Source organism: Stegodyphus dumicola, chromosome 2 (assembly GCF_044657685.1).
Source record: "Stegodyphus dumicola isolate Sdum_Otavi_A_Nest chromosome 2, ASM4465768v1".
Classification (NCBI taxonomy): domain Eukaryota; kingdom Metazoa; phylum Arthropoda; class Arachnida; order Araneae; family Eresidae; genus Stegodyphus; species Stegodyphus dumicola.
Genome location: NC_140769.1, coordinates 116921560 through 116937727, shown reverse-complemented (window position 1 = coordinate 116937727; position 16168 = coordinate 116921560). Strand labels below are relative to the sequence as shown.

At 35.0% G+C, this 16168-nt stretch overlaps 1 protein-coding gene across 1 annotated transcript in view; it reads left to right on the top strand.

The window, feature by feature from the left end:
• The window catches only part of LOC118182436 (G-rich sequence factor 1-like), a 59565-nt gene extending 56046 nt beyond the window's left edge, over positions 1 to 3519 (top strand). The window contains exon 10 of the mRNA XM_035351780.2: positions 2974 to 3519. Within this exon, the coding sequence (XP_035207671.1) occupies positions 2974 to 3101 (128 nt within the window). The 3' untranslated portion in view covers positions 3102 to 3519. The remainder of the gene's footprint in view (positions 1 to 2973) is intronic.
• Positions 3520 to 16168: the final 12649 nt, after the last annotated feature.

The window sequence follows — 16168 nt, the reverse complement described above, 5'->3', positions numbered from 1 at the left end:
ATAACGCGTAGGGTTGCAAAATTTCGCAATTTATGTGAATTTTGACCTGGTTTCAATAATACGTAAGTACCCATTTTTCATATGAAAATAAAAATCATATAACTGGTTATAAAATCCTGTCAAACTTGTGCCAACCCATACCTGCCAACTTTTAAGAATTTTTCGTAATTTTTACGAAAATGCATTTGTCTTTACGATTTTACGATCGTAATCCATTTTTTACGATTTTTTTCCTTTTTCAAGTGTTTTTAGTGATTTTTGTCAAAATTTTAGAATTTTTCGGCAATTGCATCATGTTTTACCGACTACTTCGAATCCAGTAACCTGCGGTTTCTCCCAACTTGCCGCTTAACCAGCCAATACAATGCGCTGAACTTGTTTCTCCCACTCTTTTCTTTGTGGGCGCCAGATTATTTTTTTAGCATGGATTGTCGCATTCTTTTTTTTTTTTTTTTTTTTTTTTTTTTTTGGCACATGCTACGAATTTTTTTAATACATCGTTGTTACGAAATCAGTTTAAAAAAATGTATTCTCAATATTTTCGGCCTGCCTACAAAGCCGAATTTCCAATAATTAAAGAATCCTTCAAAGGAAATAACTATGCATTTTGCAATGTGTGCGTGTGTGACTTCGTAATAATAAGTCACGGTCGAAGAAGCGACATTGTGAAGCATGTTTAGTCTAAAAAGCATGAAGTTAATGCTTTGGCTTCGTCAACGTCAAAGAAAGTGGATGATTTTTTTTTTCGAATTCGGATGCCGATGTCATTTTGGCAGAGTGTTTGTTTACTGCATTCCTCATCGAACACAACATGCCGCTAAGCGCTGCCGATCACACCAGTCAAGTTTTCAGACGGATGTTTCCCGACTCTAAGATTGCTCAGAAATATGCTTGTGCTCGTACGAAAACATCTTCTATTGTGAACGGAATTGCTTGCAATGCACAAAGTAAAACGATAACTGCACTCCAGAGTTCAGCATTTTCGGTGTCAATCAATGGCAGCAACGACAGCGATTGGAAGCTTTACCCCATCGTTGTCACATATTTCTGTGATGTTTCTAATGAAATGAAAACTCATCTTTTGCATCTTCCATTGTTAAATGGAGGCGCTACGGGGGAAAATATTGCCTCCTTGGTAATTAATGAGTTGAAACAACTTAACATCTTTTAAATGCTGAAGTGGCAAATTTGAAACAAATTGAAAATTCATGTTTTGAAAAGATTCGGTTTTTTTATTGATAAATTTCCATTTTTGTTAACAATTAAAGAAAATGAATGCCATAATGATGCTTTAGATGAACTACAGAACCAATTTTCTGCTGCACAGTTTGAAGACTTTGCTAGTTCTGGAGAAGATAGACTTGATGTCCTCGTTCGTACCTTAAAAAGAATAAAAAAAGCTCATGGAACACCAAAATATGATAGACTAGCAAGAGTTTTATGTGCAATTCTCGTAATTCCACACAGTAATGCTGAGTGCGAGAGAGTCTTCAGTGTTGTGAAGAAAAACGAAACTATGTTTCGTTCTTCAATTTCACCAAAAACTCTAGAAAACATTTTAATTGCTAAATGTTATGAGGAAACTAATTGTTATGACAGGAAATTTTCCAAAGAATTTTTGGCTAAAGCCAAAAAATGCACTCTAAATTCATTGCAATAATTTTTTTTGTGTAACATTAAGTTCTTGTTTTATGTTTCCTAATAAATTTTTTAGTTACTACTTAATTGAGATTTACTAATGTAAGTACAATTTTCTTTTTTCTATTTGTATAAATTGTTATTTTTTAATATCAAAACATGATATTAATTCTTCGTGTTCTTCTGAATTTGGGGGAGAAATCTTCTGAATTTTTATCTTTAGAGGTTGGCAGGTATGGCCAACCATAAACAGCAGAAATTTTAAGGAACAGACCACTCTTTATTAGTTGGGTAATCAATAAATTCTGTTCTCTAATGTATGAAAAAACTTGAATCACTAATCATAATATTTCGCGTTGCATCACCATTATTATCAGTTTTCAGATAAAGCAGCATATCGTGTCCGTTAACTCGTACTTTTCTTGATACCAAGATCCCGCATCTTTGATTTATTTTCAGAATGTGGGGGGGGGGAATAGATAAATGGCAGCTAACTTATATCCTTCTTTATTAAATCTATACCAGCTTATCTAGAATAGTCAGATTTATATAAAACCAAGGGAAAGATTTTATTACTGTGTTGTATTGTCTGTTTATGATCCTAAAAATTCTTTCTTCTATCTCTTTTTTTTTTTTTTTTTTTTTTTTTACTGTTCAGAAGCATAAGAAATCATTAGAAATGATTCTAAACTTGTTAAACAGGCTTTCTACCTGGAAAAAGGAACCTTAGTACACCATATATAGAGTATTCTCACAAAAATGCCAGTTAAATTTACATTTAATTTGAGCAATGCATTGCATAAAATGACAACTTACTCTGTAGCACCGCATTTTCTCAAAATTTGTAATACATTGCCTATTGAGGTGGCAAATTAAGTGCTAAATTTATAAGTTTTCAAAGTCTCAAAATACATTATTAATATTCTTGTGAAGTTACATTAGTCAATATAAGTTGGCTTATCATTAAATTATTAATAAAAGAACTGCATTTTATCTTCAAAATTTAACTTGACACTTTGCTTTGATCCAAACTTTTCTTACTTAACCAATTAAATAATTCTGACTCTTTTAATAACAGGATTATTAAGTTGATGGCTTTCAATTCATCAGAAATATTTGTATTTGTTTAGTGGCATATCAGTTGTCTCCAGCTAAGATGCTAATGCCAAATGTTTTTTCCGTGTTGCATAACTTCAATGGATTACAGCTGCTGCTTTTTATAATAATCTTTTTGTTTTATTCTGTGTTACAAAGTTATCGTACTTGATTATTAATGAGTTGAATTAATTAATTTTTAAAGAATAAAAGTGTCTTTATAAAAAATGTGTTTTTTAGGTGCTGATTCTCGTGCTAATGAGTCCGAATTTTATGGTTCTGGAAAATTATTTGGTGATAGTAGTTATCAGTCATCAGTTGGCCAGGGAATGAATATGATGAGTGCAACCACTTATCCAGGATTCTAATTCATTTTTGAATATATGAAACACTATGCAAGAAAAGATTTTTAACTATGTGGTAGTCGTGGTTATCATGTCTTGCCTATTGTACCATTTACACATCCATGGAACTGATTCATTTGCTCATATTTGGTGTTTTCATAGAGCAAAAAAAATTTTAATTTAATCTGTAATAGACTTTTTTAAGTGTACATAAGTTTTTTCTTTATTAAAACTGGTAAAATATGCTCATTTTTATAATGTAGCATGGTTACATTTCCTTTTATTTAAGGTTATGGTTAAAAGTACATTATGTATGTATTAGAGCTCATAATATGTATTTCTTATACTTTATTCATCCAGCTGACACTTTTTCTTTATTTCATTTTTTTTTTTTTTTTTTTTTTTTTTTTTTTTTCCATTAAAAATAAAAATGTGGTTATTATTCTTTTGTATTTTCATTTCACATTTGTACATAAACATATTACACATTTCTTCTAATATATGGTGAAAACATTTAATAAAAATAACATTCATAATTTTTCATTACTGTTATAGTCACATAATTCCCACCCTCCTTAAACCAGAAGAAAATAAAGTATAAAATGAAACGTACTAAGGTAAAATGTATGGTGTAAAAGGCTCAATAAAGAATGACAAGGAAAAAAAAAATTAGTAACTAGACCGTACCTTATTATAAAATAGTTACCAGTAGTGTGAGTTTTCTATTTAAATTCTTTGTTATTTTTCAAATTTATTTGTTTCATCAAAAAAATTATGTTGATTAGGAAAGCTTTAATGACTGATTTATCCATTTTACCTCTTTTTTCAGACCATACGATATTCCTTTCTGAGAATACTCATTTTAGCTAGCTCCCTGTGTTGAAAATAATTCTACTATTTGAACAAGAATGGCCCATGACGTTTTTGGAAGGGGCTAATGACTAAAAAATGATATCCATTTTCCTTCAATACCCCCTTCTAAATTTCATACTAAGAAGGCTATAAAAAGCTTTTGTAGTCTACTTCATCAAAAATGTTATTTTTAGTATTTGTGACAGTTTCATTAATATTTTAAGCTTCAATTTTGGACAACGTAAATTCGTTTATCCAAATAAAAGATTCTACTGCACCAAAACTGTTTCCATAGCTTATTGTAGGAAAGATGCATGATCAAATTATCAGTTGGTTTTAATTTTGCATTTTCACTGAGAGTATTGGTTGTACTCACTTTTCTACTTTCCCTTGTTTATCATTACTGGACAGTGTTCTTTGGAGTAAAATAAGATTTCAGTCCTTCTTAGGTTTCAAATATTCGGTCAGTAGCTGAAAATAGGTGTTGTGAGGTTGAAGAGCCTTTTTATACTCCATCTAAAAATTCATCAAACTCTTTTAGTTTAATGATTCAAATCGTATAAATATGAAAATATTTACTGTTCACACTTAATGGCTGTAGCGGAGGTAACTGGTGTATGGAGCACGGATCTATCTAACCTAGCTTGTTCACACTTACTAGAAGTGTCCACTAGTAACAGCCAATAAGCGAGCAGAAAATCATGCACACTTTAGTTTGTTTACATTTCGTAGCTGACGATATTTCGCCTTGGATCTTTGTGTGGTACTGTGAATTTTCAGCGACAGAAACAGCACACAGAAACTGTCAAGAGTATTGGTTTGGATATTGAGACAAATCTCTAATTGTTAGAAGAAAAGATGCTTATAGAGAAGGAAATAGATATAAACTAGCCAAAATGGTTGGTTAAAGCCAAAAGGCTTCAAATTAAATTGATGGATAAATATTTTGTTGAATGTTGTTACAAAACAAATGTTTTGTAGCTAATGTGTAATTATTCTAATATTGTTTAAGAATTAGTGTCATAAATTGCATGTATTTTAAACTAAAATTTTATTAGATTTTGATTTTAATAGGGCTTTTTTAACAAATATTGTTAAAAAATCAAATTTAATAGTGGCAATGTAAATCCATAATGACTAAGATTATCGAACTACTTAATTTAATTATTTATAACTAACTGTGTTCCCTTAAAAATTATCTCTACATATTAAAGAAAGTTATTGCTTTTCATTAGTACTCACTGTGGTCACAAGATAAAACATTCTTTCCATCTAGTGAGACTTAAAAGAATACAAAACAACTTATCATCTCTGGTGCTTTAATGGCTCATTGGAACCTTAAAGTATATTAACAGAGTTACAACCCCCCCCCTAAAACTGTACACGAAGTTAACTGTATCAAACAGAGCCTGACTAACTTTTAATACTTGCCAACTGTGCCTACTTCAAGTTCTAATCAGCAGGTCCCTCTCCAGACAAGCAGCAGCAGTGACAACATTCAGTGTTTTGGTTATGAATCATGCTAATTATGATCTTACTTCTCATTTTAACCTATGCCATTTAACATAAAATCTACCTGCTATTTACTAAACCTCTAGACTGGCCAAGTATAAGACCAAAAAAAATTAACATAAAGCTAACTGTTAGTAAAATGTAAATGTCACTTATCTCCTTTCAAATATTTCATGCTAGTACTTGATAAACTGCATAAAGTTTATTTTATTCTCAAACTTATTAATAATTATGTTAATTTATTCATGTTTAGTAATTCATACTACCTAGGGATCTATTTTATTTTTAGGATGGTATTACAAAAGTGAAATTTAGTCATAGATAATATTTTTAATTGAATTTATTTAGTCTCCATTTGTCCATAGGTCCTTAATTTTTTTTCATTAATGGCCCTTAAAGTACTTAAATTCCATGTGTATGAACCCTGTATGAGTTAATAAACAGTATCATTCATTTTATGATCAGAAAAGGTATTACATTAATGCATTTATCTATGCTTTCACTACTCTAAATTCCATAGGAAATTATATTATGCGATTAAATATATTATCCGAGATCTTTGATATCAATAATTCAAAAAATTATTTGGGAAAATCATAGTAAAATAAGAACATGTTAGACTATCAGTATTTTTATTCCAAAAGATTAGCAAGTGCTTTACAGTTTATAATGTTGATGTGATTATTTTGTTTTGTGAGTTAATAAACATTATCGTTCTTTTTATGATGAGAAAAGTTTAGAAGAAAGAAAACCTTAAATTAATACGATTGTGTATGCTTAGCTTTAAATTCCATAGCAAATTTTATAATAGAATTGAATATATTATTTGAGACTTCTGATATCGGTAATTCAATTAATTTTCCGAATTCAAAATGTAAACACAAAAATGGTACTAAATAGAATTACTATTTTATACTATGAAGAATGTGCAATCATCATCCATGTGCATTCTTTCTTGACTTTGTTTTTGTAATCTTTCATTCGCCTGTCTCATAATGGGATGCCGATGAATTTCGGCAATCAGATTGCAGTCTTCATCCAAATCGTCAGCCACGTTTATTTATTTTAACTTAGTATGCTGCTGTTGATGATGATTTTCAAATATTCTCTTTTGTGATTGGTCGGTTCCATGTGCCGACTAGCTCTGTTTTGTGTGAAGTTCGGACAAAAACCTGATTTTTTCTAGCTCGTCGGATGGTCCAATATGTCCCAGTGTAAACGGCCGTTAAGAGTCAAAAGTCCTTAGTTTTTTTGGAATCTGTTTCCAGTCCTTAAAAGTCTTACTTTCAGCCAAAATCGCCAGGAGGTCCTTAAGTTTGATCATCTGAAAATTTTCTGTTTTTACGACTGCCATTTTAAATGTGAATTGGCATTTTTGAAGAAATAATTTTGGTGATTCATTGACAAATATAATTATCTTTTGAATTGGTGAATAGGCTCATGGATTATAATTTGTTCCTGTTTCTGATGTAAACGGTGGGATGCTCAAGTTTCTGAGCAAGAAGTGAAACATAAGCATTTCGAAATTATTTCATTTCGCCAGGGTGCCTGGGTCACAGACCCTACCCCTTATTGAAGAGAATAAATAGTTTTCGAATTTTGACATAACTGCGACAGGGGTGGCCAAAGAGCGGCTCTCGCAGGCAATTTGTGCGGCTCATGCATATAAAATATATGTATGAAATATCTTAAACTAAAACTATTCAGTGTCCAAAAGGAAGTAATTAATTAGTTTATACTCTTTTTATAAAGTTATCAGGGATTTCTTTCTATTTAAAACCTCCTCCACTACTTCTATAATTATGTAAATATAAACTTGTGGCTTTTAGAAATTCTAGATGCGGCTCTTACTCAGTGGCGTAGCAAGCATAACTGGCGCCCCCCAAAAAAACTTTCATTATATAATGTATAGAATATATTCGGAATAAGAAAATAATAATAAAATGCTCAAAAATATATTAAGAATAGTTACTACCTTTGGATTCGGAAATGTATCTGTGTTGGCGAAAAAAATCAGACATACGATGATCTAGAATTAGTTAAAAAGATGTTATTTATTTTACATATTTACGTAAGTGTTTTTAAAAAGTACAATTATTAAACAAAATTATAATATACATTATAGATATGTGGCAACTTGCCTACTACAACTCAACTCTGCCAGTCTGGTAACCCATAGCAACCAAAAACAATAATATTCTATTCAATTGTTATAATTATTTAACGATCTGTCTCAAAAAATTATACTACCATAATCGGTAACCCGTATTTATTACGAATAGCAACCTTCAATGTTGCACCAATATGGAGTTTATATGTCAAAATTCTGAGCACCAGTAAGTTATTCAGTGTGATGAGATGCAAGTAAGACATTTCACCTGTGATTTCAAGCGTTGTGCCGCATTCCGGTGAGTCAACATATTTCTGTCATAATTTCAGCGGATATATGTATCGTCTGCTGCATTTGATCTGCCAGTTTCTCCTGATTTCAAGTATCAAGAAACTGTGTCACTATATACATATTCATTATTTTTCTATACATATTATTACTGTGCATATTTGATTAGTCTAAATTGGTTGACAACGATGCTGCTTCACAATTGGCGCCAGTGGCAGTTAAACCACCACCTTTTTGTCGCCGAGACCCATCGTTATGGTTCATTCAGTTGGATGCGCAGTTTAAATTGAGTCACATTACTGCCGATTAAACTCAATTTTATACAGCGATCGCCGCGTTAGAATCAAAGGTACTGCAATCAGCTCGTGAAATAATTTTGAATCCACCGGCGACGGACAAATAAAAATCTTTAAAAAAAAATTAATTTCTATTTATGAAGAATTCGAGAGAGTTAAAATCAAGCAGCTGTTGCACGATTTACAGTTGGGTGATAGAAGGCCTTCTCACTTGCTGTCTAAAATGTCAGATTTAGCCACCGGTAACCTAACGGATAACATTCTTAAAACATTATGGATGAATAGACTCCCATCTAACATGCAAACCATTTTAGCGAGTCACTTAAAAATCTTCCCCAAATCGCTGATAAAATTCATGAGCTGGCCATTTCTGCGCAAATACACGCAGTGCAGGTTCCTGGTCCAGGTATTGTGGCGTTACAGGCTCAAATGGATGATTTGTCCGAACAGGTTGCTCAGTTAGCCATCCAAGTTGAACCTTTTCAGCGCAACCGCTCCAAATCACGTCTTCGAAATACACGTCGTAGCCTACTGAGGAAACGTTATGAAAGCCCTCCTTCGGGTATTTGTTTTTTACCACCACAAATTTGGAAACAAGGCAAACAAATGCCACCCACCGTGTGTCGTTATAACGACCAGGGAAATGAGAAGGGCCGTTGCTCGAAGTCGTGAATGACAGCGGCCGAAATTTTGCACGCCTTTTCGTCATCGAAAAGAATTCGGGCTTAAGGTTTCTTGTAGACACCGGAGCTGATATTTCTGTCCTTCCACCACATTTTCACGAACAAAAGCGCCTTACCAAGTTACAACTTTATGTAGCAAATGGAACTCCTATTCAAACTTTTGGTGAACGCCTAATATCTGTTGATTTAGGATTTCGCCGCAACTTCCAATGGCCATTCATTATTGCTACTGTCCTATTATTGGCGCTGACATTTAAAAAAAAAATTTCTTTGCTTGTCGATCTTAAGAATCGTCGTTTGATAGATTCCACAACCAACTTAACTTATCCGGGAGTAATTCGCAATAGTCAACATTTGAGCATTAAACTGATTTCGGGCATCAACTTCTCAGAGAATTCCCTACAATCACGCCCCAGTGATGAGTATTTCTGAAACAAGCACGATGTACTACATTATATTGAAATTAACGGACCTCCAATTGCCGCTAAACCAAGACGCTTACCTCCGGACAAACATAAAGCCGCCAGAGAAAAATTTCAATAATGATGGAACAGGGAATTTGCCGTCCTTCAAAAAGTTCATGGGCCAGTCGGCTCCATCTAGTTTGGAAAAGAAATGGTAAGTGGCGATTATCGCCGGTTAAATGCAGTTACAATTCCTGATCGTTACCCAGTCTCGCACATTCAAAACTGTATGCAAGTTTTAGAGGGAAAAGCTATTTTTACAACCCTTGATCTTGAGCGATCACCAAGTGCCCGTTAACCCAGTTGTTTGAAACTGGGGTTATTACGCCTTTTGGACTATTTGAGTTTCCGGTCATGACTTTCGGCTTATGCAATGCTGCTCAAACGTTACAACGCTTCATGAATCAGATTTTAATCGGTCTCGACTTTCGTGTACCTTATTTTGATGACGTCTTAATCGCCTCCTCTTCAGAGCAAGAACACCTACCACATTTGAGAACAGTTTTTGAACGTCTTCAAAGGTAAGGTGTCAGTCTTAATCCTTCCAAATGCGTTTTTGGCCAACCCAAAGTATCCTTTCTTGGTCATGAAATTTCCGCTGATGGCGTTCGACCCCTTCCAGAGTCACCGCTATCCGCGATATGCCCGAACATCTACAGTGAAAGATTTAAAAAGATATCTTGCTATGCTCAATTTTTATCGACGTTTCTGACCTCATGCAGCAATCCGAGCACTTCTAAATTCTTTTTTGGTTGGAAGCAAGAAAAACGATAAACGTGTTATAACCTGGACCACAGAATCTCGCGAAGCGTTCCAAGAATGCAAAAATGATTTAATTTCGGCAACGAATTTGCAGTATCCTTCCGCATCTAAACCACTCTACGTTTATAAGGTATTTCTCCCGCTTTCCTAGCGTGACTTCGTGGTGTAGTGGTCCTGCACGCTGGGCCGGTACTCCAGAGGTTCGCGGTTCGATTCCCGATGAAGGCGGTTGCTAATTTTTCAATCTTTCTTGCTTCCAAAAATCCTAATGTCTCTACAGTGGCGCCCGAACTAAAAGGGGTGTTGGATGAGGATTTTCCACACCCAGGATTTGGCGATTGGGCTCCCTAAAAACTCTAGTCGCCCTTTAAAAAGCGCAGTGTATAACGTGTTTCTCCCGCTTTCCTAGCCTGTCTTCGTGGTGTAGTGGTTCTGCACGCTGGGCCGGTACTCCAGAGGTCTGCGGTTCGATTCCCGGCGATGGCGTTGCATATTTTTCATCTCTTCTGCTTCCAGAAAATAACCTAAAGTCTCTATCCATTGACGCATCAACAACAAGTATAGGAGCAGTTTTACAACAGAAAGATCAAGAATTATGGAGACTCATATTTTTCTAAAAGACTCTCACCAGTACGAACCAGATACAACACTTATGATCGCGAATTATTCGGAATTTATGAAGCTGTCAAATATTTTCGACATATGCTAGAGGGACGCGTTTTCATGATCTTCACAAATCACAAACCCTTAACCTATGTTAAGAAGTGCGATTCTTAGGTTTGGGAAAACATTTTCTCTATAGATCTGTAGTGAAGTTTTAGGTTCCGTTTCTTTTCTACTGCGGAGTAACGTCATGCAGTCACATTCACTGCTGAAAACAATTAGGGGATATTGTGGGTTCGGTATGAAATAACCATATAATCGACAACCTTTTTGAACAAAAGGAAATAGAAGAGATTATAAAGGAAAATTATAACGTTTATAAAGATGGGAATATGCAAATTTCGAAAACTATGCGTTTTAGATAAGGAGTAAGGAGCGACCTGCAGTATTCCTTTTGTAATAAGAGATTAAAAACAATTGACATGTGTTGAATGCTTCGTAGCAGTGAATATACGATGACTTAGTTGAATCGGTGGCCAGGAAAGCCATCAGTCGTTTAAGGAGAGTCAAACGCAATCCATTGTAGCGGAACCCTTAGGATTTTCCCAAAATGTCATTTCCAGATCATGGAATCGGATTTTGGAAACTGGATATGTTTGTGAAATTCGGGACAAGGTCGTGTTATCGTTTTAAAATAAGAAGCGGGAGATATACGTGCATTTCGTTTAAAAAAATAAAAATACATATCTAATTTGGAGAAACAAAGCGGTCAAGAAGAACGTTTTGGTTGATGTACTGCAAACATTTTATTACGCATTTTATCAGACAAATCAAGAAAATAAATAAATAATCAAGAAATAGATAATCAAGAAAATAAATAGTTGTTAATTTTAAATATATTTTCCAGAAATCAGTCTAAATAAAAACTGAAATTTTCCGGAAAATCTTGTTTGGAGACCATTTGGCGCCTTTCTACGAGCGGCGTCCGGGGCATCATGCAATCTCTTGCCCCCCCCCCTCGCTACGCCACTGCTCTTACTGACATGAAGTTTGGCCAACTCTGCTATATGAATTTGTAAAGTAAGTACTATAAATTATATATATATGCTTTACATTTTTTTAAGTAGATGAGATAATGAAATAGTCTTAATTAAGTACGAATGAGCTAAGCGTACCAAACTTATAAAAATTATAAATGCCATCTGGAAAGCTGAAAAGAGAAGCTGGTTTTAAACCTTTCGGAAACGTTATAAAAACACACGTTATAGCTGGTTCGTTGTTGAATGCTTGCTCCGGAAACCGAATTGGTATGGGATGAGAATATTGTATTATTCCAGGTGCTGACTGATTCTAGTGAGCAGGACAGCTTCCATTACTTTCCTAAGGGATAACAGCAAGCTAATGGGACGATATGATTATGGCAGCTTTGCAGACTTGAGGCTTTAGTATCAGTGTAATTTTAGCTAGCTTTCGGGCCAGTGTTGCCATTGGAGAACCAGGTTAATATCTTCGTAAAGTATACTAGCACATTAGTAGGGGTCTTTTAATCATTCTGTTGTTGGTACCATCAAAACCCGGGCTCTTGTTCTTCAGTTTCTTGATATAAGCGCAGACAATGACATGACTGAGATCGTGTTGTCAATGTATGGACTTGTAAGAAATCAGCAATTAATTCTTCTGTAGTGGGATCTTGAATGTTGTTCATGTGAAACAGATTCCTGATGCTGTGCTAAAAGTTCTGCTTTCTCAGCTTCCGTGTAGTGGGTCCTTTGAGGGTCTTTAACCTTTTGTGGCGCAGATTCAACCTTTGAAACCACACGTTAAGAAATTTGTTCCTCAGTTCTGCAGTGTTTTACTGTGTTAATATGTTTTAACACTCACAAGAACCAACAGATGGCAGCATAAAACAGAGCCTTTTTTCGGTATCAATTTATACGTGCTTAAACTTCGAACAAACAAAGAGAAAAAATTTCAATTTTTCTCGTTAACTCCATAAAAAAATGCATCTAGTTACCCAAGTATAACTTTTGAATTTTTTATTTGTAAAAACACTAATATAAATCGAAATAAGTAATAAATTTTGCCTTTTTTTAAAATTCAACATGTGGTTTTCTAACGAAACCACCACCCTCCTAGATCTGAAACGTTCCTATGTATTTCTGTTTGCTAAAATGTAATGTGATCTTAGAGCTAAAACATTCCTAAGTCAGAGCTGAAACATTCCTAAGTATTTTCTGATTGCTAAGGCGTAATATGATAGTAAAGCTAAAACTTCCCTATGTATTTTGTAATTTCTAGGGTGTAATGTGATCTCTGTGTTAGAAAAAAAGGGGAATGTGTTATAATTTTGGGAAGAAGGTAGTGCCCTATCCTTTCAGAAATATAAATCAAAGACTTAGCAGGAACTTTTCATTCTTTTAGCCTCTTTTGCTAAGGGTGTAAAGTCATTAGGTTAACTTGAAGCAGAAAAGATGAAAAATATGCAACCGCCTTCGTCGGGAATCGAACCACGGACCTCTGGAATACCGGCTCAGTGTGCAGAACCACTACACCACGAAGGACGCTAGAAAAGGGGGATAAATACCTTATATACTCCCCTTTTTAAAGGGCGACTAGGGTTTTATGGGAGCTAGTCGCCAAATCCTGGGTGTGGAGAATCATCATCCACAACACTTTTAGTTCGGGTGCACTGTAGAGACATTAGGATTTCTTGGAAGCCAGAGAGATGAAAAATATGCAACCGCCTTCGCCGGGAATCGAACTACGGACCTCTGGAATACCGGCTCAGTGTGCAGAACCACTACACCGCGAAGGCACGCTAGGGAAGTGGGAGAAATACCTTATATACTCCCCTTTTTTTTAAAGGGCGACTAAAGTTTTAGGGGACCTAGTCGCCAAATCCTGGGTGCGGAGAATCACCATCCACAACCCTTTTAGTTCGGGCGCCACTTGTAGAATCATTAGGAATTTTTGGAAGCAACAAACATGAAAACTATCCAACCGCCTTAGCCGGGAATCGAACTGCGGACCTCTGGAATACTGGCTCAGCGTGCTACTGTTACACCACGAAGGCACGCTAGGGAAGTGGGAAAAATACCTTATAAGGATAGCTGTGTCTTTTTACTTTGTTCCATTGTAATTATCAGAAGGCATCACATGCTTTCAAAAGTTTAATAATTTGTAGAGTTGTGTGAATATGTGAGTAATAACATATATTTTAGATAACTTCTACATACTATTTTTGATGAAAGTACGAAGACAGAATGCATTAAATTTTTAGCATTTACTTAATGTATTATACTTTTAGAAAACACCCTATGAAATTTCTTCCTGAAATATGATCAGAATAAATAATATTATTTGTACTATATTTTTAAATTATGGAGTTAATTTTCACAAATTATATTTTTATTAATATTTAACAAAAAAAAACCATATCTAATTATACTTGTATGTATTATTTGGATGTAATAAATCAATGCTCAAAAGGTTTGAAGATTTTATGTTCTACATGGGCGGTGGTTTCACTCCTAAACCACCACCCACCTCCCTTTCAAGGTGCGCAATAATTTTTTTTGGTACATTTCACATTTAGCAAGCTCAAAGGTACTAGTTATCAATTAATTTCATTAAAGGCTGGAAAATTTCCAATGTGCCCATCAAAGGGTTAAGGGGCAGAAATGATATTGTGCCATTTTTTGTACCTTTTAACCGTTTTCTATATAGAGTTGTCATCTGTGAAGAGAGATTCTAGGTAGTTAGTCCAATGGAGTTGTGCATAATAATTAGTATGAGACTTGACTGCATTACACAGCCTGTTGAACATAGTCTTGTCTTGTCGATATCTGGTTCACTGATACTGCCTCCTGGCAGTATTTTGTTGCTTGATGAGTTGTTTTGATCTGACAGGCTTTTGTTGTTTGACTTCTGTGTAAGCATCTTGTATTGCACCAGTGAACTCCTTGATTAAACTATCACCTCCTGACTATCACCTATCTATGTCACCTCCTGACTGTAACAGTTGGGAAAGTGTGCTTAATGTTTAGAGCTTTACCAAAAGCTTGCCTGTCTGTGTTAAAGACAGAAAATGACATAAAACAAAAATAAAGCAAGTACCGAACATCCAGACTGCCATATTTGACAAGCAATATATATATATATCCAATATTTTACTCAAGTCAATAATAATAAATGAAACTTAACCTTCAGTCCTCTCCTTTTGCAGAATATAAGGCTGTGTTGTCACTGAGAAATATATGCATCAATTGGCAGGTGTCGGATTTCTTGTGTTTCCTTCTCCACATGTATTCTGCCAGATAGGAATCAAACTGTTCTTTTGCCTTACGAGAAACACGGAAACTTCTGATTGCTGCCCACGTTCCCTCAATACTGTTAGTATGCACTTTAAAATGCAAGCTAATGATTGACTTTCAGGTGCGCGTATCCTTCGAACTCGAAAAAGTCGTACGCTTTCCAGCAATCCGATATAACAGTCAATCCTGGTAGAACATTCTCTTTAATGATTTCTAACAAAGTTTCGGTACCTCTGCTTTCAACCTTTCTAAACGTGCATTTATCCGTCCCTCTCTCAACCAAACTGAAAACCCATCTTCCTTCGACTCTTTTTCCCTCTATGATACTTTTTGCTTGTCAAACTTACTTTCGTCAATTTCCACAATCACGCCTTTCCCACCCAACATTACATTCTCCTTCAAGCCTAACTCCATGCATACTTCCCTTTACTAAATTTTTGCATTTTATTTACACTTATGATACCAAAAGAAAATAAGAGAACATTTGTTTCTTGAAAATGTCCATATTTTTACCCAAATGTTATTTCTTTCATATCTTTCAAGTAACCTATTAAACACATAGTTATCTTATATTGCCCAGACAACCGTTGGTCTTGCCAATGTCTGAGGGAAGTGCATAACGTTGAGCAAGATGTCAGAAGAAACTGCTTTGCATTTTTCTTCGCTTATGGATTACTTCTTGCTTTTCTGAGGTGCGTTCTTTTGTGCTGTCTTTAGTGTTTTGTGCTCGGATTGATATAGAATCTTCGAATAGTGTGGTGAATATTTCTCCCTCGGAAGAAAATTTTCCCCCACTTCGTGTTACCCCGGCTGAAAATGGCGAAGGCGTCATGGTCTGATGTTATGGAAAAACATAATAAAATGGATACGGAAAGGGCTGCTCAACCCGCGCAAAATGTGTTCTCCGAAAACGAATCTCTGGAATTCCTCCGAAATGTGAACAGATTAAATCCCACGGATATCAACATCGTTAAAAAATGTGTGTCGATAAACGTGCAATTTGCGAAGAAGCTCGATCAGGCCCACGCGGATGCCGTTATTAAATTTTATGGTGTGTGTCTCGAAACATTACAAGCAGCAATCCAACGGGATTGTGCGCTTTTGGATACCCCTGTGTTTTTATCGGAAAATATTATTCATGAAATCAAAAATAATGTGAAAATGTACCAGGAGTTCTCCGTCGACATGCAAGGCAAGTGTGCATGGCT